The following is a 25,027-nucleotide window of genomic DNA, read 5'->3' as shown; positions in this document are numbered from 1 at the left end:
TGTGCTTTTTTCCTATTGATTTTTCATAAATTTTAGTCTGTTATTGATAATTCAGAATTTCTTCCTTGATTTATAACTTCCTTGTTTGATTCCGGATTTTTTTAATTGCCATACTTATAAATATCTGAGCAAAATCTTGCTGTTGTGTAGGTTCTAATATCGATTACCATTTTCCAGTGTTTATCATAATTCCTCGTTTCTTGTCACTTCCCTGAGTTTTTCCGGATCTTTATTTTACATATTGTAATATCTGAGCTAAGTCACCATACGTGTATGTGAAGATACTGAGACGGTAAGAATGCTAACAATGTTTCGTATCGAAAGTAAACTTTACACGGTTCATGTGAAGTTTATGAAAGTCCCATGTATAGTTTCGTTTTAAAAACATTTATATTGATCGATGCATGTACGTTTTTACTTTGAATGATTGTTTTAGCAGGGCTACTACATTTCTTTATACTCTTTTTAAAAAGACAACTTAGGCGTGTCTTCTATATTTAGACACATAAAAAAAAACAGTAGACGACCATATACTTTTAGTTATATTTTTTTGGCTAAATAAAGAAAGGGGTTAAAGTTATAAGCATCTATTCCCCTATTACATAATGATGACTCCTACTGAAAAACTACTAACAGAATGAAAAAAATGTATATAATTTTGGTATGACATTGCAAATTGTATTCATACATGGCTTTAATCTATATATCTGCATTACATCTACACATTAAGCTTTAAACTTGAATAAGTGCATGTGTTTAGCTCTTTTGCAGAGTATGAGTAAGCTGTTTTCCATATTGATTATCATTTGTGCGATTTTTATATATAACATTATACGTATGCGGAACAAGGACCTTTCAGAAAATGGAGTACCACTTAATAAGACTTATGACTATATTATAGGTTAGTATTAAGTATTCCTTTACTAATCTACTTAGTCTGTAAGCAGTATCATTAAGTATATTTAAGATAACGCATGTTTCCTAATCTTACATATCCGCGAGTATCTATTTGATTTCAATAAACACTATTATCTGTCGTCATATGACACGTGTGTATTAATGCACAAGCCATAATAACAACTTTTAATAATTACGTATTAGTTTTTTCTGAAAATGACAACAATCAGACTTTGTTTACAAATTTTTAGTTTTCGTAGAATTGCATACTTTATTTCTATCTTACACAAGTTACATGTTAAATAACATCAATTTATAATATACTTTATAAAATTGAAGGAAAGAAACCAACCAATATTATGTCTAAAATTAGAATAATTATGATGCTAATTCTATTTGAATTTCAGTAAAAATCTCAGTTTTCTTTATTTTCTTTTGATTGGAATTGATAAAGTGGGAGCAGGCTCAGCGGGCTGTGTTCTCGCTAACAGACTATCGGCGGATCCAAGATTCTCAGTACTTCTGATAGAAGCTGGTGGATCTGAGGAGAATAATGCAGTCATTCGAGTACCCTTTGCGGCCATGGACCTTCAAAACACCGAGGTAGACTGGGCTTTCAGAACCATCCCACAAACGAAAGCATGCCTAGGGATGAAAGACAAGGTCTGGTTTCAGGTCACACTCGTATAAATGAATGTCAGTTTTATTCATTTATTTTTACTCTTTTTTATTTATTTATTGGTATGTTTAAGAAATGATTATGAATGTTTTATGTAAATATGTTACGTCTTCAATCATTTCAAAACAATCAATATATTTTCAATTGATTGAAAACAAAATTTATGCTAAAAAAGAGATATGAAGTTCAATTGTTCTTTCTCTCTTGTGAAATACCTAATTCAATTTACCTTACTATTAGAGGTGTGCTTGGCCAAGAGGTCGTGTGCTTGGCGGATCAAGTTCCATAAATAACATGAATAATGTTCGCGGAAGTCGCCATGACTACGATGGCTGGGCTAAAGAAGGCTGCTCTGGATGGAGTTATAAGGACGTTCTTCCATATTTTATCAAATCTGAGGATATTCAAATAGAACATTTACGAAACTCAGGTAAATTTTATCCGTTTTGAGTATTTACATTTATGTTTGAAATTTTGGCATACACATAATAACATTACGACTATCAAAACATTTCTGAAATTTTCTAAACTGATGTTAAAACATGAGAAACAAATTGCGTATAATTAAATTGGCAATCGTTGTCTTTTTGATTATTAAGTTTACCATGGAAATGGGGGTCCCCTTCCTGTGAGTGATGGTACGGCCACACCGCTAAGTAACGTGTATAGACAAGCAATGGAGGAGTTAGGATATTCTGTGACTGACTGCAATGGAAAAACGCAGACAGGTTTGAACTAACAAGAATTTTTTTTTTAAATGATATGTTATATTTTCAAATAAAAGCATTTGATGGCGCGAAAACATGTATTCGGTATAATAATTACTAAATTCAACAACATCTATCAAAATTGAAGGATTTTGCCCGACACAAGAAAATGTTAAGGATGGCGAAAGATGGAGTTCTGCCAAAGCATTTCTTCGACCAGTCATGAATCGTTCAAACCTTCAAATTGTAACAAAGGCTTTTGTAACCAAGGTACTTTTTCTTATAATCCTAAGAATTCGTTATTCTTTTTTGTAGAGATGATTTTAATCCTTTACATTTAAAAGCGAATTTTCGTCATGTTTCAATCTCTTAGTGCATTACTGCATAACTGCACTTGAAGAAGTGAAATTAAAGGTCTCTCCACTGGTTTCTGTCAATTCTCCGGTGATAATATTTAAGTAGCCTGTACCTTTCATGTCTACTTTAATGGCCCTCGATGTCTTCAGTTCCTTGGTTTTCAAATATCTACATTAATTTCTATTATCCTTGTTCTTTCTGCAATTTCTTTTTGCCTATCGGATCTACTTTAGGCCATATTATCTATCATTTTCTTTGCCTTAAGCATCACCTATTACTTAAACTACTTTTATGCACAATTGTTTCTTGATTTTCATATGATATTTTTGGAATGCTCTTCGCCTTTGTTATAAAATCTTGTTGACTACGCTGTGTAGTAGCATTTTGTCTTTATCTATCCTAAAGCTTTCCAGTTTACACGATTATTTTCTATATATAGGATGAGACCGCTGGTTTATGTGCGAATGGTTTTTATATTGAGTATTTGTACAACAACGGATAAAAAAATCAACAATGTTATTATTTATCTATTTTTTTTTTCTAACGTAGATCCTCATAGAAGATAAATTGGCCACAGGTGTTTCCTTTGTAAAAGACAATTTAATTCACTCGGTACTGGCTGGGAGGGAAGTGATTATATCAGCAGGCAGTATTAATAGTCCCAAGCTTCTAATGTTGTCTGGTGTTGGACCAAAACGTCATTTGGCAAAGTCAGGGGTAAAAAATACCATTTTCCACCAGGTTTGAGTTAATAAAAGAAAAACAAATACGTGCTTGATTTAAGATTTTTTTTCTGGTGTAAACATTAAAAGATTATTTAAAAAATAACATATCTGTCGGCTTACAAAGTCACAGCCCAAAATTCTCAAAGTATTAATAATAAATGAATATAGGTTTCAAAAATCTCATAATTCCATACGAGCAAAATACAATCATACGATCTCTTACTTTGGATAATTTTCAACAAACTTTTCCTATTTACACTTAATCATGTCAAACACTTACATGAAATGAAAATAAACATCAACTCCAAAAGATTTAATCTATTAAAAACTTAATCAAATCTAAAAAAGAAAAAAAAAAACTCCTGACAAATGTGTCTGATATTGTAAGTTAAAATTCTTAATCCTTTTTGTCGCATTACAGATTCCACTAGTAGTTGATTTGCCTGTTGGAGAAAACTTACAAGATCATATCATGACAGCCATGTTTTATAATGATAACACAACCAGTGGAGGCAGCACGTCACCATCACTAGCTTCTATATTGAAATATCTTACATTTAGATCAGGTTTGAAAAAAATCTTGATCGTATTTTTTCATGTTGAGTTGTCAAAACCTTCATTGATTATGAAATATAAAACGTGTAAATTGTTTCTCAGTTTCATAGATGCGATTCATACCAGGTATTTACGTTTACAATTTCAGATATCTTTTAATGAAATAAGAAACAAATTAAACATCTGAAAAAGAAATTTGAAAAGTTCCGAATAATCAAGAATTGAAGACAATGTAAAAAAAAAGAAAAGAAAAGAAAACATTTCTTTAATAATAGTTAAGTAAAAACTAATAAATCCTGTCTATTCGTAAATGTAGGTCAATTGAGCAAGCCACACGGAGAAGCGAGTGTTTTCCTGGCAGATAATAAAAACGGGCCTCCCTCCACACAATTTTCATTTTACAGTGTCAGTGTTCACCCATCGTTCGCAGACCAGTACGTGCAGTTTCTCAACATTGACCCGAAGGTGAGAGATGGACTCTTTCGGTGGTGAATAAGGTTTGTTATTCACCAGAAAAATATCAATATTGACCGAGGCGAAGACGCTTTGAAAGATACACAGTATAAGAGTCTGAATACTAATCATCATAATAGAAAGCTAATTTTGAAAAAAAAAAAAAAAAAAAAACTTTTACTGTTTTAAATTTTCGAAAATAAATGATTTTGGAAAGATTCTTTCCATTGCCAATCATTCAAAGTATAAATGTATACATAAACTGCATTATGAAAAGAAAACACAATACATAGCACTTGCAAACTTAGCTTTTTAGCCAGAATTTTGTGTTACTTTTTTGAGAACAAGGGAGGCATTCGAAAGAAATTTGAAAATAACCTCAACAAAGGTATTGGGACATTTTTCGCAGAAAATATACTTCTCCACCCCAAGAGTAGAGGAACTATTAGACTTCAGAGTAGAGATCCCTTTGATCCGCCACTCATAGACCCCAATTACTTGGATCATCCAGACGATATAAGGACCTTATTAAAAGGTAAATATATATTATATAATTAACATTTATATTTGCAATTGGTTCTCTCCAGTATACAACACAAGACTAGTATGATCCAATGTTATACCTACGGGATCGCATTGTATTAAATGTGACCTATCACCATTTCTTTATGTCCCCATTTGTTGACATGACTCCAACTGTAACTTGTTTCATCGTAAAAAAAAAAGAAGCACATTATTTAAAAGTGAAAAAAAAAATTGCTGCAAAATTCTCCATCCTTTCAAGTAGAGCTTTTACGAAAATGCTTCTTATAAAAACTTAGAGTAAGTAACAAAAAGAAGACAATCTAAAACTGCCAAGATTTCTTTCAACTGTTGATAAAATCCTTGATGTAGAGTGTCAACGTAAGTTATCCTCATATTGCATTTGTCGAACATTCTGAAGTAAGAGCTCAGAACATGGTTCTATTATTATGAGGGTTTATCCAAAATTAATGTCACAACTGCTATAAAATATTTAAAAATCGAATATCATCAAAATTTACATATTCTCCTATTCTGATTTTTGCCTTAAAATTTCCTCCAGTTATATAAAATACTTTAAAATATTAAGAATAACGTTAAGCTACACTACAGCAAATGTAGAATCATTTGATCATTGAATCATAGTAAAACAAATATTGTGCGTATTTTCAAGGCAAGCCAATGATGTAGCCAACCTCGAAGTACAATATTATTCTCCTCAGGTGGCTGAATTATTGTATTGACATCAAAAACAGCAATAATTTTAAAAACTATTATTTCTTGTTTTTCATTCTTTTTAGGAATAAAGATATATATGAAAGTAGCAAATACTACAGCTTTTAAATCTATTGGAGCATCACCTACGGATCCTTATGAGGAGTATCTACCTCCCTGCAATACACTTCCTTTTCCGTCAGAAGAATACTGGGTCTGTAGAATCAAGTATTATACCTACACTGTATACCACCCAACGTCTACATGTAGAATGGGGGCACCAGATGACCCTACTGCCGTTGTTGATCCATATTTAAGGTAAATTCACTTTCATCTTGATTAATGAATGTAAGTTTTTAGTTTAATTGAGCGATAGCATATACTAATAAAAGTTTGTTTGTCCACCGTCTTTTGGTCTGTATGTTAAAGAAATGTGAATAGAGAAAAAAAATGGACCCCTGAAACCCCGAAAACACCAGATCAGTACCTAGAAGACTTGATATGTATAGTCATATAGGGGTTTAAAATTTACTGTGGAATTAAAATTAAGATATTTTTTCTAGAGAGATGTGAAGATAACGTTTCTTCAAAAGATTTCACAGATTTACCCTCTACATTCCTTTGGAACTCTTTGACTCTAAATAAAACGATCGATCATCGTCACTCATGTTATCGTTTTTTTGGGAATGGGCCTCTTGTTATTATCTAATTTAATGCAGACAAAATACGAAATGGAAAGTTTGAGCTTGCAAGCCGGACTTAAAACAATATTACAGTTGAATAAAAATGTAAACAAGTGGTAGATGTATTTAGATTTTTAGAATTTGACATTTACAGAAATAATTTTTTTCGTTATTACAATAACAGCAGATATTTTGGATTCTCAATGACTGGAAGCTACCACACATTTTTGGATTCTTTAAAATATCAATATCATGAAGTTTGAGATATTTTCAGAAATATAAATTTTGAACCAAAAAAAAAAACCTCTTCTATTTACATGTCAGAAATGAAAAAAAAATGTTTAATTGATAAGTTTTTTGCATTAACTTCTTTGCCTTGATGCTAGGGAATATACCATAAAATTTCAAAGAGGCTAATTGGACATTGATTAAAAAATGAAACATGAAAATGTCCACATATTGATGGTTTCCGATTACAATTTTGAAAATTTTAAATACTGAAAGAACAAAAAAAAATGATAAATATTATTTCTGTGAAGTTTCATTAGGATTAATCTAGCCCAAGCCATCTCCGAGAAGATCTAGGAACAAAAATTTAGATAGAAAAATTACAGTAAGTTTGGCCGACTTTGTTTGGTTGCCATGTAAACAGAATGGAAGTTAAATATATAATAAACTTTACTTTGTAAATGTCTAAAAATATGTATTTTGACTATTTTTATATACTTTTTTAACAGGGTTAAAAGAATAAAGAATCTTCGAGTAGTGGACGCTTCCGTCATGCGTAACGTGCCATCAGGAAATACGAATGCTCCAACTATAATGATTGCAGAAAAAGCTGCCGACATGATACTTGGAATTGACAGTGTGACTCATATAAGAAAAATCACAGATTCCTTATAGCAAACTAATATTTTGATCAAATCATTCAGAATTAGAGAGGAAAAGGATATACATGTGTTCAATGCTGAACTAGGATCATATCATTTCCAAGTATACGGATGATGGTTGTAGTATTTTCTATATTAGAATGAATCAGGGCAGATGATGTTACACGCCCACTACAATGCTTATAATTTTTCTTAAAAATTCTGTAGAACATGTAGAGCATTTATTTCAGAAAGGTTAATATTTACTGCTTTGTATTATTGAGGTTTTAAAGATATATTACCGTATATTAACTTATATATATATATATATATATATATATATATATATATATATATATATATATATATATATATATATATATATATATATATATATACTATTTTAAGGTTGGTGCATTTATAACTTATCAATGAAAAGGGAAAAATCCGGCAAGAATCATTTTTACATTTATAACTCCAGAACTATTCATTATTTATTTGTTTTATCACTAGAATCTATGGTTTGTGATAAATTTATTGAAAATATGTGAAAGGTATCTTCACCTATTTGTAAAGATAGATAAGAATGTACAGTTAGTTATACTTGTTATAGCATTGGAATTTCAATTGGAATTTCTATGTAAAGGACATAATCATATATATGAAGTTAACCCCAGATTTTTTCTGGTACTTGGTAGATATACATATCCCTGAACACATGGACTTTTGATACACGTGTGCATTGATTGATTGTTTGTTTGATTAACTGGTTGATTGATTGATTGATTAATTTAGTGTTATTTTACACCGAGTCAGCAATATCTAAACCATCGTTTTGCGGTAATAATTTGTTCTTTTAGAAAGTTTGGGGGTTTCCTGGCGGTCTCCCTTGGGCTTACTCTTTTCTAAAACCAGAAAAACGTTCTCTCACAAGGGCTTCGTAATCCTTGACAAGGGGCACCATTAAACGTCCCTTCCCACGGACTTCGTTTGCTTTGAAACAGTAGTTGCTTGGAAATAGTGTCATTAAATTTAAAGTAGCAAGTATTTGTTCTGATAAGAACAGCAGGGAAATTAAGTTTCTAAACATTTGTTGATGTTGGAGATTATGACTTTGGAGTATATATATCTATAATTTTTTTTATTGAAACCTTGTTTGTTCTTCTTTTATACTGATCAAAGACTTCATGATCTTTGCGTCACTACTGAAAAACAAAAGCAAACAAAAATAAATAAATTTAAAAATAGAAAATAGCAACAAAAAAAAAAAATATTTGTTCTACAAAAAATGATAAAACCAGAATATTCTTGGTTTTTTTTTTTTTTTTTTTTTTTTTTTTCCACATTATATCATTTTTTGTGTCCTCAACATAATTAGCAAACAAAAATTACCAATTTGAAAAATGCAGTTTAAGTCGTTAAATTCTTTTTTCCATACAGTATTGGTTAAAAGTTACATGTTCACTGAAAGTTAATCATGTTTGCTTAGATAAAATATTACTTGATATATTCTGGTATATCCTGGTGTGAAATGGGAATATTATAAATCATGCTCAAAATTGAAGTCAAATTAAAATATACAAACTGTGAGAAAGCACACGCGGACCTCTGAAAACATAGGTGAGATCAGGTGTCATGGAGGAGTGAGCATCCCTTGTCGACCGGTCACACCTGCCCCTTGTCTTTATCAGGAAAACGGGGAAATCCGTAGATAATTTTTTTGTAAAAATAATTTATTGCAATTTATGCATAAGGATTCTACTGACATATTCAGAATTCATGATTATGGATACAGATTTTAAAACTACAGAGTACCGAATCATGGACTCATTTTCTTTTTACTTTCCTGTATACAGTGTAAATATATTTGTGTCATGTCGTATAAGACGAAAGCGAGTCTAAAGTTAAACAAGAAAACAGTTCATTGGGTGTCTAATGTAAGAAAGCTATGCATGTTAAATTTTATGAAATAAATTTGACTTTTGCTTGTTTCATGGTGTGCGTCAGCGTTTCCTGAGAAATATGCAGGCGTGAAGCGTTGTAGTTGAACCTTAGAAATTTTCAAAAATTCAATCCGTATCTGATATTTACATAATTTATCTGTTGACTTGCCAAAACATTATGTCATCCAACTATCATTTCTGAAACACTATACACTTTGCATTATTGTTTTGAGGTCAAGTACGGTATCTGTCGTCACAATGGAGATATTCATGCTCATCCATGGTAGTTCAAGAGAGAGAAAATGTTTTATAATTTATAAAGTATCTTAGAAAAATACTTCTGAAATGTATTGAGATATAAACATTAAGTTAAACTACACTTTACTACACATATTTCGGAAAATAGATATTTCATAGAAAATAATTGGTTTCTGTATCAACATCAGAAAGGTAGTACGTTATGCGGCAAAAATAAATAATAGTAACTTCATGTTTCGAGTGTAAGTAATATTGCGTAATGTCCGTATTCGATCTATACTACATGTACTATATTAAAATTATAGACTCGAATTTTTGGCCTTTAATACCGATAAATCAGAAGAGTACTGTCTTTTGTTTTATATATTTTAAACATCATTGGTACTTGAAGATTACCAATTTGTTTTTATTTTTTCTCAATTAAGCTTCGTTAATTAATAATCAACGAAAATTCCTCAAAAAATTCCGGAAATCATCTGGATTTTTTGGATTTTTCAATCTTGCGCGTGCGCATTACATTCACGCTAAATCACGGTGTTCAAATCAGAGAAGAAAAAAGTATTAAGTAGATATATATTTGTTATGTTATGATTTCTCTAATAAAAAATCATAAATATATTTGAACAGAATACATAGCAAATTTCCAATGAAAATTTACACGTTTTTGTATTTATTTATCGTTTCTGAGTTTATCCATGCAAATGTGATATTGTGGCCACGTGGATAATCATTCGCCATCTAGGAGACACATTTATTACATGTTATTTATGTCTCTGGCTATCTCAACGGAGGCAAAAAGCTCATGATCGTAGGAGCAATATAATGTAACTACCCGATTTTATTTTATCCTTCCTTTCTTTGATGCTTTTTTGAGGGGAAGGGGGGGGGGTGTGTTAAAACTCCAGCTAGAATGACATCTTAGTAAAGTAGGCATTCTTTTTCCGCCAAATATTACAATAACATTATTTCCAATTCTTAACTTTGAAATAAATCGAAATAATCAAATAACGTCAATATAACCAATATTTTCGATTTGAAATGTGTCTAAATGATTGCAACTTGAATTTGTTCGCCATGTTTACTATTACCTTCACTGCTGAGATTTATAACGCGGTAAATATGAGACATAAACTAAGGGCAAAGAAATATTTGATTCCATGCAAAAAATTCACATTATATTTCTTCCGTGAGTGTAGTGAAATTAATAGCATTATTGTAGGCTTATAGCTTTGTTATGTAAATACATGTAACACTGTGTAATGACCTCTGACCCTGGTCTGTCAACAATACTTTGAACACCCCCTGAGTTACCTGGGGCCCAGGTATAACCAGTCAAATCCTATAGCCATGTTGTCAACAATACGTACCTCCTGTCTTTTATGTATGCCTTTGTGTTTATTGTCCTGCCTGTTTGTCCGCGTGTATGTCCATGCATATGTATCATGCATTCATAGCTGTTATTTAAATAATAAAATGCTTTCTTAAGTGGTTCATGTGAGATATGCATGACACTTGCATAAAAGTAGCATTGCAGGAAAAAAATGTAACCCGTATTAGAGGATTATGTAATTTTTTCTTCAATGCTTGCGCCGTGCATTTCCCATGTGAACCATCAAAGAAAGCATTTTATTGTTTATATTTAAATTCACCTCCAAAAATTTCTTTAACTTTCAAAAAAAGTGGGTGAAATATGTAAATTATTGTTATTGATCTTTAGTACGTTATATAGAAGGGGCAGCCTAACTGTTCTTCTAAATATGTAAAGGTTGTCGTGATAACTACGCTTAATAGGTAGTCTGAAGTCAGCCCTTGCGGCCCGTACAGTTCATTTTATCAATGCTGCTAAAATATCGATCATTTGTAAAATATAATCCATGCATAGTAAATCTCAAAACTATGAGGTGGGACAAAATTAGGATCATAAAAAAATATTTATTCATTGATGAAATGAATTATATTTAATCGTAGCAAACAAACTAACGTTTTATTAAATCGCCACAAGAAAAAATACACCAGCGTGAAAACAAGTTGTCTTCTTCAGCAGCCATGACAGTTCTCATGTGATATAATGACTTTTGATTGCAAACGTTTAATACTGCACTTGATTAACTTTTGTTATCACTAAACAGATATATAAATGCTTATGAGGTATGTATTTTAATTTTGCTGCATTATTTAAGTATGAAGTAAGAAAAATTCCAATATTCAGTTCAAGATCCGCTCCCAAATTCTCATTGGCTGTCCCAAAATAAAATCGGTCAAGGTCAGTAGACTTTAAAGTTTGCGGTAAACTCAGACTTTACTAAATATTTTGAAAAAAATTATGCTCTGAATAAATACATCAAAACATTTATTTTAAAATGTTTCTGATTACATTGTATGATTTCAATAAAAAAAATGGAAATGATATTGTATGATCCCAAAAGAGTTGTAACCCCCCCCCCCCCGCACACACACACACACACACCCAGGAAAAGACTTCAATATTGCAGCAAGAAGTACTTTCATGTTCCTACTTTCCTACTTAGGATACCCTTGGTAAATGTCCGATATGCACATCGATGCATTCATAACAATGTCTACCCGTGCACGGGTCAAAGTCTAGTTTCTTTCGTATGATTTAAATAGAAAGATTAACACAGATTGCAGACTGCAGGTTACTTGTAAGTAGGTCACAACTGTACATTGTGCACATGGTGATCTGTCTGCATCAAGCTTTCATCCCAGACATTGCTTTATCCAGGTAATGAGTTTATGCACCTTATATTTGTTTTCCTGTTATTCTTGATCTGCAAATAAAATATTTTCTTCATACGATTGTAGTATACAGTGGCGGATTTAAGGGGGGGTATACAGTGGCGGATTTAAGGGGGGGGGGCGCACCCGCCCCCCCCCCTAAAACTGTCAAAGTTAGCGTAAATCATAGTTTCGTCAAAAAAATGTAAAAATGTCTACTTGGTAAACCTCATTTTTACCCTACAAAATCTCTAGAATCCAGGAGTTTCCGGGGGCTTCGCCCCCTGGGTCCCCACCAAGGCTTTGCTCTGGACCTACTGGGGGCCTCAGGGCGGCCCCCAGACCCCCTGCCTACTTTCTACGCCCCCCCCCCTAACTTCAATTCCTGGATCCGCGCCTGGTATATGTAAAAGCTGACAATCGAGCTACGCACATGAGCACCTAGAACTATTTGTAAGCGCTTCACTGGGCATCTAATTTATTAGTCCCTACCGATGAAACCGGAGGGGACTATAGGTTTCCTCTGAGTCTGTCCGTCCGTCTGTCTGTCTGTCTAGCTGTCTGTCTGTCCCTCTGTCTGTCTGTCAGTCTGTCCCACTTGGATTTCCGCACTTTTTTCCTAAACGCTTGCAGATATTGAGCTGATTTTTGGTATGTGAGTGTATCTTGATGAGTTACAGATCAAGTTTTCATTTCGTTCCGCTTCATTGATTTTTGACGGAATTACGGCCTTTTCAATTTTTAAGGGTTTTCCGCAATTTTCTTCTAAACGCTTGTAGATATTGAGCTGATTTTTAGTATGTGGCTTTACCTTGATTAGTTATAGATCAAGTTTGCATTTCGTTCCGCTTCATTAATTTTTGACGGAATTATGGCATTTTCAATTCTTAACGGGAACCAGATTACACTTGCCGGTAGGGGACTAGTATTGCTAATGCAATACTCTCAGAATGCTTGTTTAAAAGAGTTCTCCATATCCCGATTAACATAAGAATTCATCTATTAGTATATCTCTGCAATGTACTTGATGACGACATGCGTAATGTAAAATCACCTCTAGAGAGGTTCCGAATGTTGCCATAAAAATGTACCTTGACCTATAAAAGACGTTTATTCAATCAGAATTGAAACTTCCGAGATATACCGATTATCTTCCCCAGCAAAATGATTCAACGTTGTAATGGACATTTTATATCTTAACTATATCTCAAAAACATCAGTTATATTTATGTGCAATCTATTTCGTTATGCTTTAGCGAGCTTAAATAGAAGAAATGAAGCAAAATTAGCTTCGAATAATCGAACTAATGACAGACACATTATTTGATTCTTCAAAGGTAGATCTCTCTCTCTCTCTCTCTCTCTCTCTCTCTCTCTCTCTCTCTCTCTCTCTCTCTCTCATATGCATTGTATATATGAAACTGTAGGATGAATTTTATTTTCCCAGTATGAATGCAAAAGATAATATTTAATATTTTCACGTCAAAAGTATTTTTATTGGGAAATAGTCTCGTATCGAAAGGATATTCCTCCTAGACGAGCAATGTTTACATAAGATTCTTTAACATATGAATTCATAATCATATTATAAAATAAATAGGCATCCTTTATCTCATTAAAACACTATTTGTATTCTTTTTATTAAACCCACAAAATACATTATCAGGTAAGACATTGGTAGTAGTTACATATTCTTAAGTAAAATCCACTATGATTTTGATAATGAATGCAGCATAATCGTTTTCTTTTTAGCAAAATATCAAAAAGAGTATTAAAAAAAGTGTCTATTAAAAAGGACAATAGTGGCAAGTCAAACTTTAAATCAAATATTTCAAGTAACACTTCCAAAGGTGCAGATAATACATGTACTTAATTTGAATAACATATGTAATAATTTTCTTGATTATATTTAGGTATGGATCAGTCAGTGACTTTCTTCTTTGTGGTATTACTTGCTGTCTTTGTTTACTATTACATGAATACAAAGAACAAAGCAAGTGAAGAAGCAAGTATTGTCTTTAATAGCACATACGACTATATAATAGGTATGTGTGTGATACTACTCCATCACTTGGTGATCATGTATGAAGTTTAAATTTTCAATTTTTAAATGATTGTCAATTGCAATAGCTCTTTTCATAGAAGAAACATTGGTCGTCTTTGCTTGATCATTTTGCAGTTGGAGCAGGGTCCGCTGGATGTGTTCTTGCTAACAGACTATCTGAAGATTTAAGGTCATCAGTACTAATTGTAGAAGCTGGAGGATCGGAAAACGAGAATGAACTGATGCATATACCTATTGCGGCCGGAGGTTTGCAAAATACAAAACAAGACTGGGCCTATAGAACAGTTCCTCAAAAGAACGCATGTTTCGGTTTAAAAAATAAGGTTTAATTTTGATTTTTAAAAAATCCTTTCATGTGCATTGAAATCATGGTACATTGCATAGACTATAACTTATTTGCTACATACGAAAATAAAATGGGAATTGGCTGATCTCAATGATATCTTTACATGCAGCTACTGACATGGAATTAATCAATTCTTGAAGAAGAAAAAAAAAATAGAAAACTCAAACCTTCGAAAAAGCAAGAAATAAATAATTTGAAAATAGCAAAATTCTTTTCAATTTTGACAGAAAAGTGCTCTGCCGAGAGGGCGTGTCCTTGGTGGTAGCAGCTCCATTAACAATATGCTGTACGTAAGGGGGAGCCGCCATGATTTTGATGGTTGGGCAAAAGAGGGTGCCGAAGGATGGAGCTACAGGGATATTCTTCCATACTTCATTAAATCAGAAGATGTTAAAATACCAAGATTAAAAAATTCACGTATAAAAACTCTTTTCCTGTATCATTTATTATTTAAACAAATCTATTTTTGTGATGTTCTGAAAGTTTAAGAATATGTACTTGGAAAATTTTAAATTTTGTAAAGGTTTCTATCCAATAAAACGTTCAAAAAGCTATTCAATGAAAAATCAAGTATGTTACATTTAAACCTGCTATATTATGTGTATTATATGTCAAGTTTAATTTCTGTTGCAGCCTACCATGGAAAAGGAGGTCTACTTACAGTTACTGACGGAACAGCCACCCCTCTGAACGATGTGTATAGACGAGGAATAGAAGAGCTTGGTTATTCTGTTGTGGACTGCAATGGGAAATCACAAATAGGTCAGACACATATTTAATGTACACCTGTCTTCTATAGTAATATCACCTGAAGCAAATCTCAAATTTTATTATACAGATAAAGTTCTTCTCTCTGATGAAAACTATTGTATTCGGTCTTATCTTAAATACGCGTTATGTTCGACCTTTTAAGCTTGAATCTGATTTCTCTTTTAAATTTGTCCACATACTATTGTGTTTTAAGAGACTTTATTCGCCCTGTTCTGAATTTATCCACTGAATACGAGGGCGAAAGGGGTTAAAATATAACTTGAGCAAAAGTTTCTTTACCTGCATTATTTCCTATGATTTATTTGCTCTTGTATTACATTTAATCTCTTTAGCCAAGGCTCCTATCACTGGGCAAAATAAATACTCTGAAAACTTATTTTTTGTTACGTTCAAGCTGTTAATATATACACGAGAACTTTTCCTATTTCTTCATGAAGGCTACTGTCACTCACAAGAAACGGTCAGAAACGGAGAGAGATGGAGTACGGCTAAAGCCTTTCTAAGACCTGCTATGAATCGTCCAAATCTTCATGTGGCTGTGAATTCCTATGTTACCAAAGTAATATATTTGATCAAAATATTTTAATTCTCTAAGTTCGCCGAAATATTTCTGAAATACTGCCGACTCGGAGATCAATCATTGTCTGTATATAATTACAAAACCATTTTATGCTGATATAATAGATTTCAGATAATTTAGATTCAAATTTCAGATTTTGATAGAAAACAAGAGGGCAGTGGGCATTTCACTTTTGAGAGACAACTTAAAACATATAATAAAGGCAAGGAAAGAAGTAATTATTTCTGCTGGTGCATTTAATAGTCCACAAATTCTCATGTTGTCAGGTATTGGACCAAAGGACCACCTACAATCATTGGGGGTGAGGAAAACTATGTTATATCCTAATGTCCAAAAGTACAACCAACATTTTTCAGGAATTTTTTTTTTATGATTTAAATAAACAGTAAGTTGCATTAATAGACTTCAGCTTCTTGGAAGAATGATCTTTCATAAAATAAAAAAAAATGCATGTAGAATAAGTCTTTTGAAAAAGAAAAAAAATATATGATCTTTTTGAACATTTTCTTCGTTTTGTAAAATTATTTAGGTTTTAAATTATTTGCCCTCAAAAACATGTACAGATACCGCTGATTGCTGATTTACCTGTTGGAGACAATCTAGAGGATCATGTCACTGCACCTTTGCTATTTAAAGATAACACAACTTCATCTTTTCAACCGTCAGCATCATCACATTTCCAATACTTAGCATTCAAATCAGGTAGATGAATTTAAAAAGTTGAGTATTAGAAATACAATAAACTTCACTATATCCTCAAATTTTTTTGAGTTTCCAAAAAAAAAAAAAGAAAAATATTGATTTTTTTTTTACCAAACCCCTATCTTTACTTCTAAAAATGTTAACTGCTAAATGTTAAAGGAAAACCCTCAGACATACTGTGGTACAGCATATTCTAGAAGTGGTGTTAATCTGATGTTGATTCCTCAAAACTCCAAAGAACTTTTAGAAAGTTTTAAAGTCTACAAATTTTTCAAAAGTTAATAACATCGAAACGCACAGTTTTTCTACATTTTATACAACCATTCCTCATGATAAATTAAATTTCTAGAGGTTTTTGATATCATAGCCAACTGATTCTTCAATAAAAATGGAATTCGGAAATTTTCGTGTCTAAGGATTGATCATCAACAAAATTACTTTGTGGGAAAAATACCCTGATTCTATACATAAGTGCTCTGAATTTGAAATTAATAGCATACTGGAGTTCCTCATTGACAACCTTTATGTAGTCTTCGGATATCAGGTCTTCCAACAAACTGTTGGGATTCTATGGGCACTAATTGTGCTCCTTTATTAGCCGACCTGGTTTATATTTATATTTCTATGAAGCAGAATTTATGAGAAGAAGAAAAAACTTGCAGTAACCTTCAACTCGACATTCAGATATATCGACGATTTCTAATCAATTACCAATAATTACTTCCATTCATATATCGACTCAATTAATCCCAGTGAACTTACAATAACAAGGATTTCAACAACATTTCGAAATTCTATTGTCGTTACCTTGTTCGTAAATATAACTTATCATTGGGTCGAACATGTATTTTGAATGTCCTGTTTTATACCAATTGTTTATATACTAAATTTGACTACGAAATGTTTCGTCTACCTGATCAATACACAGGGCTCACAGCAGGTATGACCTGTCAACAGAGTATACTAGGCATCTAATCCTACCTCTGAAATATCCGGGGGTCCTTGTATTATTTTCTTTCCAAAAATTTGCATTGTTTGTAGATTCTATTAGTTCTATTAGTGTTCGTTATATTCACCTTGTCTCTTATTACGATCATTAAACTTAAATCAATAAAACATCATTAAACCTTAAAACAGTTTGAAACTCAAAGTAATATCCCTAGAAATTATCTTGTGAGAAACAAATCAATATAACTTTTAAGGCATTTTTAGTTCTGTTATTTTCATGCATTAAATTTTTTTTTATAATTCATGTACTGTTTTTCTCAAGCAGTTAATTAAAGAATCAGTTAATATTGTAAATTTTACAGGTCCTTTGTCTAAGTCACACTTAGAGTCTAGCGTTTTTCTGAAAGATGATGACACCTTGCTTCCATACATGCAAATAACGTTCTACAGTGTGCTGTCGGTACCTTCTGTTGCCTATGACTTTACAAAAATGCTAAACTGGGATCCAAAGGTTAAATTCTTTCATATAATTTTAACTTGCAGTCAACATTTATCAAAAATTATTAGTTGTCTTTTTATGCGCTTAAATATCGTTTATTATGAGGCCTATTAGCCATAAACTTGCGGACGGCGCTAAGACAGAAATATGTGCTTTTTTACCTATTACTATCGACATTTTAAGAAAATTTCGATATTGCTTGTGGTTTAGATAAGGTTGAAAATGAAAGTAATTTTTTTAAACTTTGATGGCTTTCACAATACTAATTAAAACAGGCTTTCCGTACTCTCAAAATATAGTGATTTCTCATATGTCAAATTCATAATGTTACCAATTTTAAAATCTTTAAGATTACAGAAGGTGTGTATAAAGCATATGAAGACTTCACCAGTAATAACGGAGGGAGCTTCATCGCAGCAAGTATACTTCTCCATCCCAAGAGTAGAGGAACCATTCGACTACAGAGCAGCGATCCTTTTGATCCACCACTAATAGATCCCAACTACTTAGATCATCCAGATGACATAAAGATGTTGCTGAAAGGTAAATTTGTAATCTTTATGGCAATTGTTTTCTTCATATACGATGTATGAAAATAAATTAAGCAGTTAGTAATACTATTCCATTATCTACTGCATATTGTGTCTAAGTCTCTTAACTGATTTGGTACGCAAGAGTATGTTCTGACATAATCAATTTTAATCGGAGGCAGGCTAATACTACGACAATTGAATTCCCAAAACTGTGAATTAAACGAGATTGTAGAAAGTCCTGTGACGTCTACTTTTTATCAGTAACCTGTCTCTGTTTTCTAAATGTTTTGATGATACAGGGATATCGGTGATCTTGTTTAAAACCAACATTTAGTAAATTATGTTCGATTTAATGACCTTGTTAGCAAATACCATCTATGGATCATTAGGTTGAAGTTTGAATGACTTTTTTCACACAAGTTTTAGGACATTATTTTCCCATTAAATTGTCTACGGATTTTTCCTTTTACCTGCTAATTGCAAGGAATGCACGGCGCGGGTGTGACCGGTCGATAGGGGATGCCTACTCCTTCATGGCACCTGTTCCGACCTCCGATATTGTAAGAGTCCCGAATCGGCTCTACTCATAATATATTCTGTTTTAGTGGACTTTTGGGCTTTCTTTACTTATTGTTATTTTGAAAGACAGTATGTATTTGAAAACTAACTGTAGTAAATTAAAATAACTTATTTTAAAGCAGATACTATTGTATTTAATAGGGATGTCAACGAGTACCCGGTTAACCGGGTACTCGATCGAACGTCCGAGCATCGAATACTAAAAATGGTACTCGGTTACTCGGAAGTATATTTTTTTCTTATTTCAAAGTACATATTTTTATCAAAAACTTATCAAAAAATTATTTAAATATTCATACGGTAATTAGCGTGTCGTCATCTACATCTGTAAAACACCCGTTATCGCCTGTGGCTGTGCATATACAGAAATTACTGTGGAATCATTTAAATTCGTGGGGGTCAATGTTCGTGGGCAAGCAAAATTTCATTGTTTCGTGGGGATGTAATTTCGTGGGCAGCTCATTTATTTGGTAGATTTAATTAATCAGTACGCTGACCAAAAAAAAATTGTTCGTGAGGATGTAAATTCGTGGTTTAGGTTGACCCACGAAATCCACGAACATTGATCCCCCACGAACAATGATGATTCCACAGTAATGACCAATCATCTGGTACACAGCAGTTCTCACCTATTGTGGTCCTTAATTTTTGGATGGCTTCAATGATTGTTTTCAGCAAACATCGTTTAAGTATGGTCTATTATAGTCAAATCGTTTTTAAATTATTCAATTAATATACGGTAGCGAAATCGGACATGCATAGAAATACCGCTACCCACTTCAAAAGTGAAGAAATATTTAGAAATAACTAAAGATTTTTAAAAAAATTGAAAGTCAGTTTGCGTAGTAGGTTTAGTGGGAAACAACCAAATTATGAAATAATTGGATTAGCGATCCCAACAACGTCTTTTCCTTCTCTTTCGTTTGTCTAACATCACAAATCTGTCTAACAGATTGTCTAACAGATTGTCCCTTCGCGTTGATGAAATAGGTCCTAAACAAGAACTGTAAACCATTTTTATTTTTTTTTTTATGTATTAATTGTGTCTTTTGAGTTTATTTGATAAATAAATTTGGTACCAAATCATTTCCCTTTGACTCAGTTGTTTATATACATTTATAAACGTGATAAAACAGCTTTGGGATTTAATAGAGCTTTACCGGGCTCAAGAAAATTAACACACTGTCTTGTATTTTCATTTTTACCGAGTACCCGGGTACTCGATCGGAAAAACGTCCGAGTAACCGATTATCAAAAATTGACCGATTTGACATCCCTAGTATTTAACTATTTTTATGATTTAGGAGTGCATCAGGTTATGAAATTAGCGAACACAACAGCATTCAGATCCATTGGTGCATCACCATCAGATCCCTCTAAAGAGTACTATCCTCCTTGTAACGAACTTCAATACCCCTCAGAGGAGTACTGGGTCTGTAGAATCAAGTATTATTCGTTCGGTCTCTGGCATCCGACCTCTACATGTAGAATGGGAGCTCATAATGATGACACAGCTGTTGTTGATCCACGACTCAGGTTTCCAATTCGATTCCACTTTTTAATTATACAAAAACACATTATTTTGCTTTGAGTAGAAAAACAAAGAATTTGAAAATTGAAGATTTTAAGAGCACCGTTTTAATGAGGAAAAATGTCTGTAAAGGAGTGAGTTTAAGAGGTTTCACATAAATGAATATAATTCAAGAATATAATTAATATCTAGCAAAATTTCAATATGATGTATATGAAATTCAATCTAAAATTCGTCATTTGAATTGTAATTTAGCACTATTTCGTAATGTTTTTGTACAAGTGAAAAACAATATATATATATATATATATATATATATATATATATATATATATATATATATATATATATATATATATATATATATATATATATATATATATATATATATATATATATATATATATATTGTGTGTGTGTGTGTGTGTGTGTGAGGGTGTGAGTGTGTATAGATAGATAGATAGATAGATAGATAGATAGATAGATAGATAGATAGATATAGATATTGCATTTATATTTCCATTTGTAAGTATCAATAACACAACAGCAATTAACATTTGCAGAGTAAAGGGTATACAGAATCTTCGTGTGGTCGATGCGTCTGTAATGCGCCATGTTACTTCTGGAAACACAAATGCTCCTACCATCATGATAGCAGAAAAAGCGGCCGATATGATTCGAGGAATTGATAGTGTTGAAGACATCCGTAAAATGATTAAAGATTTATAAATCTTTATGAATGTTGAACTGTTAAAGAATTGCTGTTGGTGCATGCATATACACAGTTACAGACAAGAAACCCAAGGAATTGAAATGACATGTAACACATCTTAATAGATTTCGGAAAGAAACCAAAAATTGTTAACTGAGATACTATTGTTCTAATTAAACCTGGCCGATGTTACTCAGGGTTTACAAAATATTCTCTCTCTTTCTCTCTCTCTCTCTCTCTCTCTCTCTCTCTCTCTCTCTCTCTTCCATTAAAAAAAACTTTTAACGATTTTGAATACTTTGCCTTTGGTTTCTCAATTTCTCAGCATTCTCAATTAATGTTGATCATTAACAGCCTTTGTTACAGCTAATCAAGAACAGTGAACAGAGACTTTGCTACACCGCTGGAATCAAAAAACTACAGAATTGAAATGTTTATAAATATGATCAAATATAAGTCCTCTTCCGTATATTTTATTATGTTATAATAGTATAAATTTTGTTGTTAGTGCAACTGTGTAAAATCATATTTTTCTCTTTCTTGTTTTATGATGGTCCTTATTCGTACTAATCATATGTGTTTATCTCAGCTTTTTCTATTAATGTACTTGTTTGTGCTTTGTTTTAAGTAGGCATAAACAAACTTGTGCTGTTAGTTTCTTATATATATATAAGTCGTTTAAGTCGGATAAAGAGCTATCCAAATTTGTATTTATTTGTTATAATGTATATATCTGCCGAGTATAAATAAAAATTGCTTGACTTGACTCGTATATATCAAAAGTCGAATATGAAAAAAGTCTTTCAAACAATTTAAAAGCATTTTTGAGAGAAAGTGCGTTTTTTATATCTTTTCTGCATAATTTTAACTCTATCCTGACACAGGTGACCATGTGAAACTGTCGGTTCTTTTTTTTTAAATACACCCTTTTCCTATTGAAAAAGAATATTCATGCAACTCGTTTAAATTATTGTTCATTAATAATATACAATCAAGTCAAACCTTTAACGGCTTCTGAGCATTTTCAGATTCATCTTTATACTTTCTTAAAAAACTGATAACCAAATGCAACGAATATAATTTTTGATGTATCAGCATTTGCTGTTTTTGCTCACTAAAGGCAGAATCTCAGTTGAAACGTATGATCAACTCAAAATATAATGTTAGGTTTGAATGTTTATCAATTTGACAATTCAATGAAGTAAGTTCTTCAATGATTTGCTTTCCTTTTTCCTTTTTTCCTATCAAACTTTGAGGTAATGTTTCCTTTATTTATAGAATAGTTAAGTAAATGTGTAAGCTTTTTAAAGACTTTTATGAAAGTCCTCACTAAAGATCCACATGTTTTATAGTAAGAATTTTAATGTGACAGTTTACCATTTAACTAAAGTAATTCTTAATCAGCATGTTTCATTTATTTATTTCTTTCTGCATATAAAACGGAATAACAAATTTTATCGGTATATTCAAACAAAGTATTTCAACGAGGTAGCCAGTTCCCCTAGAGCAAGCCTTTTTTCCCCGATGGAAGCCCGGGGTCAATGATTTGAGTCATTGGACTCGACCTTATTTTTCGGTCGACGTCACTTCTGGTCACACTTGAAATAGTAACCAGTGGCTTCTTTTTTACAAATATCTCCTTGCAATTGAATGGTAAAAGTTCCCGAAGATGTGTCATATAATTATAAATTGATTGTTTTCAAACCAGTTTCCTTTTTTACATACTAATTTGCATTTTTTTTTCTTCATTAGACGGAAGACCTGCTCCAGATAGATTAATTTCTTGCACTTTACATTTCAACCGAGTCCTTTATGTTTAGATAGTATAAAGGTGTGACCGAGCATATTGTCATTGCACATCAATACATATTGTTTCCGGTTGGTAAATTACACAAGTGCCTATCCCTTATTTTTGTGTACTATTGTGAATGTAATTGATGTGTAAATCGTATAGACTTGTCTTGAGTGCTATTTCAAGAAATATGGAGATAACGAACAGTATTCAAGCTCAAAGTCCCAATTAGACAATACAAATCGGGATCAGAGCAAACACGGACCTCCAAACATATCAGAGGTGGGATCAGGCGCCATGGAGGAATGAGCATCCCCTGCCGACCGGACACACCCTTGTATGCTCCTCGTCTTGATCGGGAAAAACAGAAAAATCCGTAGACAATTCAGTGTGTAAATAATGGCCTAGCAATTAGTATGTAAAACGCCAGTCAACATTTGACTTAATGATAGGTTGCATTTGCTGACAAGGTCATTATATCGACCATAGAACCTGCGAAATGATGACTTCAATCGAGAATGTTGATATCCTTGTTTCATCAACGTGTTTGTCAATAGCTTGCCTCGTTTTAGAAATTGTTCATACGTAGAGCATGCTCTTTCATATCTAATAAACTTGGAGACAAAAACCCCATATGCAGGTGATAAGTAATATATAGAGTACCTTTTAACTCGTGTATCTTCAGATATAAGACGTTGGGGCTTGTCTCCCAAGTCTGATATCTGAAGATGCACACGAGTTAAAAGGTACTCTATATGTTTTGTATCATTGTTCTCAGGTACTGAGTTACCCATGATCTGTCAATTTCACGTTTATAGCACGTGATTCAACTATATTCCCATGCACTGAGTTAGCAATGATCTATCAAAATTTCACCATACCATTTTATATGACCAATGAAAATAGAGCACGTAATTTGAAAAGGATAGCGCGTTGAATTTCTTGAGCTTTTTACCTTGTCAATTCAAGTCTTAACGCCATGGATGACGGTTGTGATTTTATGCTATCACAATTCTAAGACACAGTGGCAATCGAAATTATGATTGAAAATTCCTTAGGTCAGTTAGGAAACCAAATACCGGTAGAAGATTCTTTGGGAAGTATGACGTTTGATCTACCGGAACTAAAAATTTAACATATTAAGGGTTTCGATATAAGAGATATTTTAAACATGATGGAGCCTGAGTTGAGTGATAGACTCTTAAAAAAATCCTAACACTCGTAAAAATACCAAATGGGCAATTTAAACGTTCAAGGAGTGGCGTTTCGCACGGAAAAATGGACACTTTTGACCGAGATGATCAGCAATTCTCTAAATTACTGGATACAGCAATCTGTGTTGGAATTAGAAAACAAGTATATCCACCCCGTTCCCTGTACTACATTATATGTGGAGTTGATCACGCTTCAAGTTCATGAGAGAGGAAAACTCACCAAATAATGTATCATTGCTTACGTTTACATAAAAGTTCCAAGAATAGTTTCTTTGAAACTCAAATTCGACGAAAGTCAGGCCAATGTCAAACGAAAGGTTAAGATCAAAAAATGTTGATGCAATTGAATAGCTCTCATCTGTATGTCTTAACATATGAAGTTAGATAAAGATATCTTGAATAGTTTGTTTGAAACTTACCTAACACAGATTTATGAAAAGTAAGGTCAAAGTCAATCTCAAGTAAAAAAAAATTGATGCAGTTAATATGGTTAAGCATATAAAGGTTTGATAAATATATCTTAAATGTCTTTAAAATTGAGATTGTTACTTATTTAAGAAAAGATTGTTACTTATTTAAGAAAAGTATTAGTCAAGGTCAACGGAAATGTCAAGGTCAAAAAATGTTGGTTGCAATTGAATAGTTCTCACCAATTTG

At 32.4% G+C, this 25,027-nt stretch overlaps 2 protein-coding genes across 2 annotated transcripts; both read left to right on the top strand.

Annotated features, from left to right (window-relative positions):
* The first annotated feature begins 768 nt into the window (after positions 1-768).
* On the top strand, positions 769-7,456 carry LOC133201778 (alcohol dehydrogenase [acceptor]-like). Its single transcript, XM_061337580.1, has 11 exons — positions 769-901; positions 1,352-1,560; positions 1,817-2,006; positions 2,176-2,304; positions 2,432-2,553; positions 3,190-3,357; positions 3,787-3,931; positions 4,237-4,385; positions 4,716-4,908; positions 5,696-5,927; positions 7,030-7,456. Exons 1-11 carry the CDS (start codon positions 775-777, stop codon positions 7,193-7,195), a joined length of 1,830 nt encoding a protein of 609 aa, XP_061193564.1. The 5' UTR covers positions 769-774; the 3' UTR covers positions 7,196-7,456.
* A 4,581-nt stretch (positions 7,457-12,037) lies between these two features.
* Positions 12,038-22,581, top strand: LOC133201774 (L-sorbose 1-dehydrogenase-like). The gene is made up of 12 exons (XM_061337575.1): positions 12,038-12,105; positions 14,012-14,143; positions 14,278-14,486; positions 14,737-14,926; positions 15,143-15,271; positions 15,718-15,839; positions 15,994-16,161; positions 16,424-16,562; positions 17,873-18,021; positions 18,360-18,552; positions 20,426-20,657; positions 21,216-22,581. The coding sequence occupies exons 2-12, from the start codon at positions 14,014-14,016 to the stop codon at positions 21,379-21,381; spliced, it is 1,827 nt and encodes a 608-aa protein (XP_061193559.1). The 5' UTR covers positions 12,038-12,105; positions 14,012-14,013; the 3' UTR covers positions 21,382-22,581.
* The last annotated feature ends 2,446 nt before the right edge of the window (positions 22,582-25,027 follow it).

This window comes from Saccostrea echinata, unplaced genomic scaffold (assembly GCF_033153115.1).
Source record: "Saccostrea echinata isolate AGI-Se365-2 ecotype Australia unplaced genomic scaffold, CSIRO_AGI_Sech_v1 ptg000045l, whole genome shotgun sequence".
In the NCBI taxonomy this organism is placed as follows: Eukaryota; Metazoa; Mollusca; class Bivalvia; order Ostreida; family Ostreidae; genus Saccostrea; species Saccostrea echinata.
The sequence above is the reverse complement of the archived record's forward strand: the minus strand, read 5'-3'. Positions and strand labels throughout refer to the sequence as shown.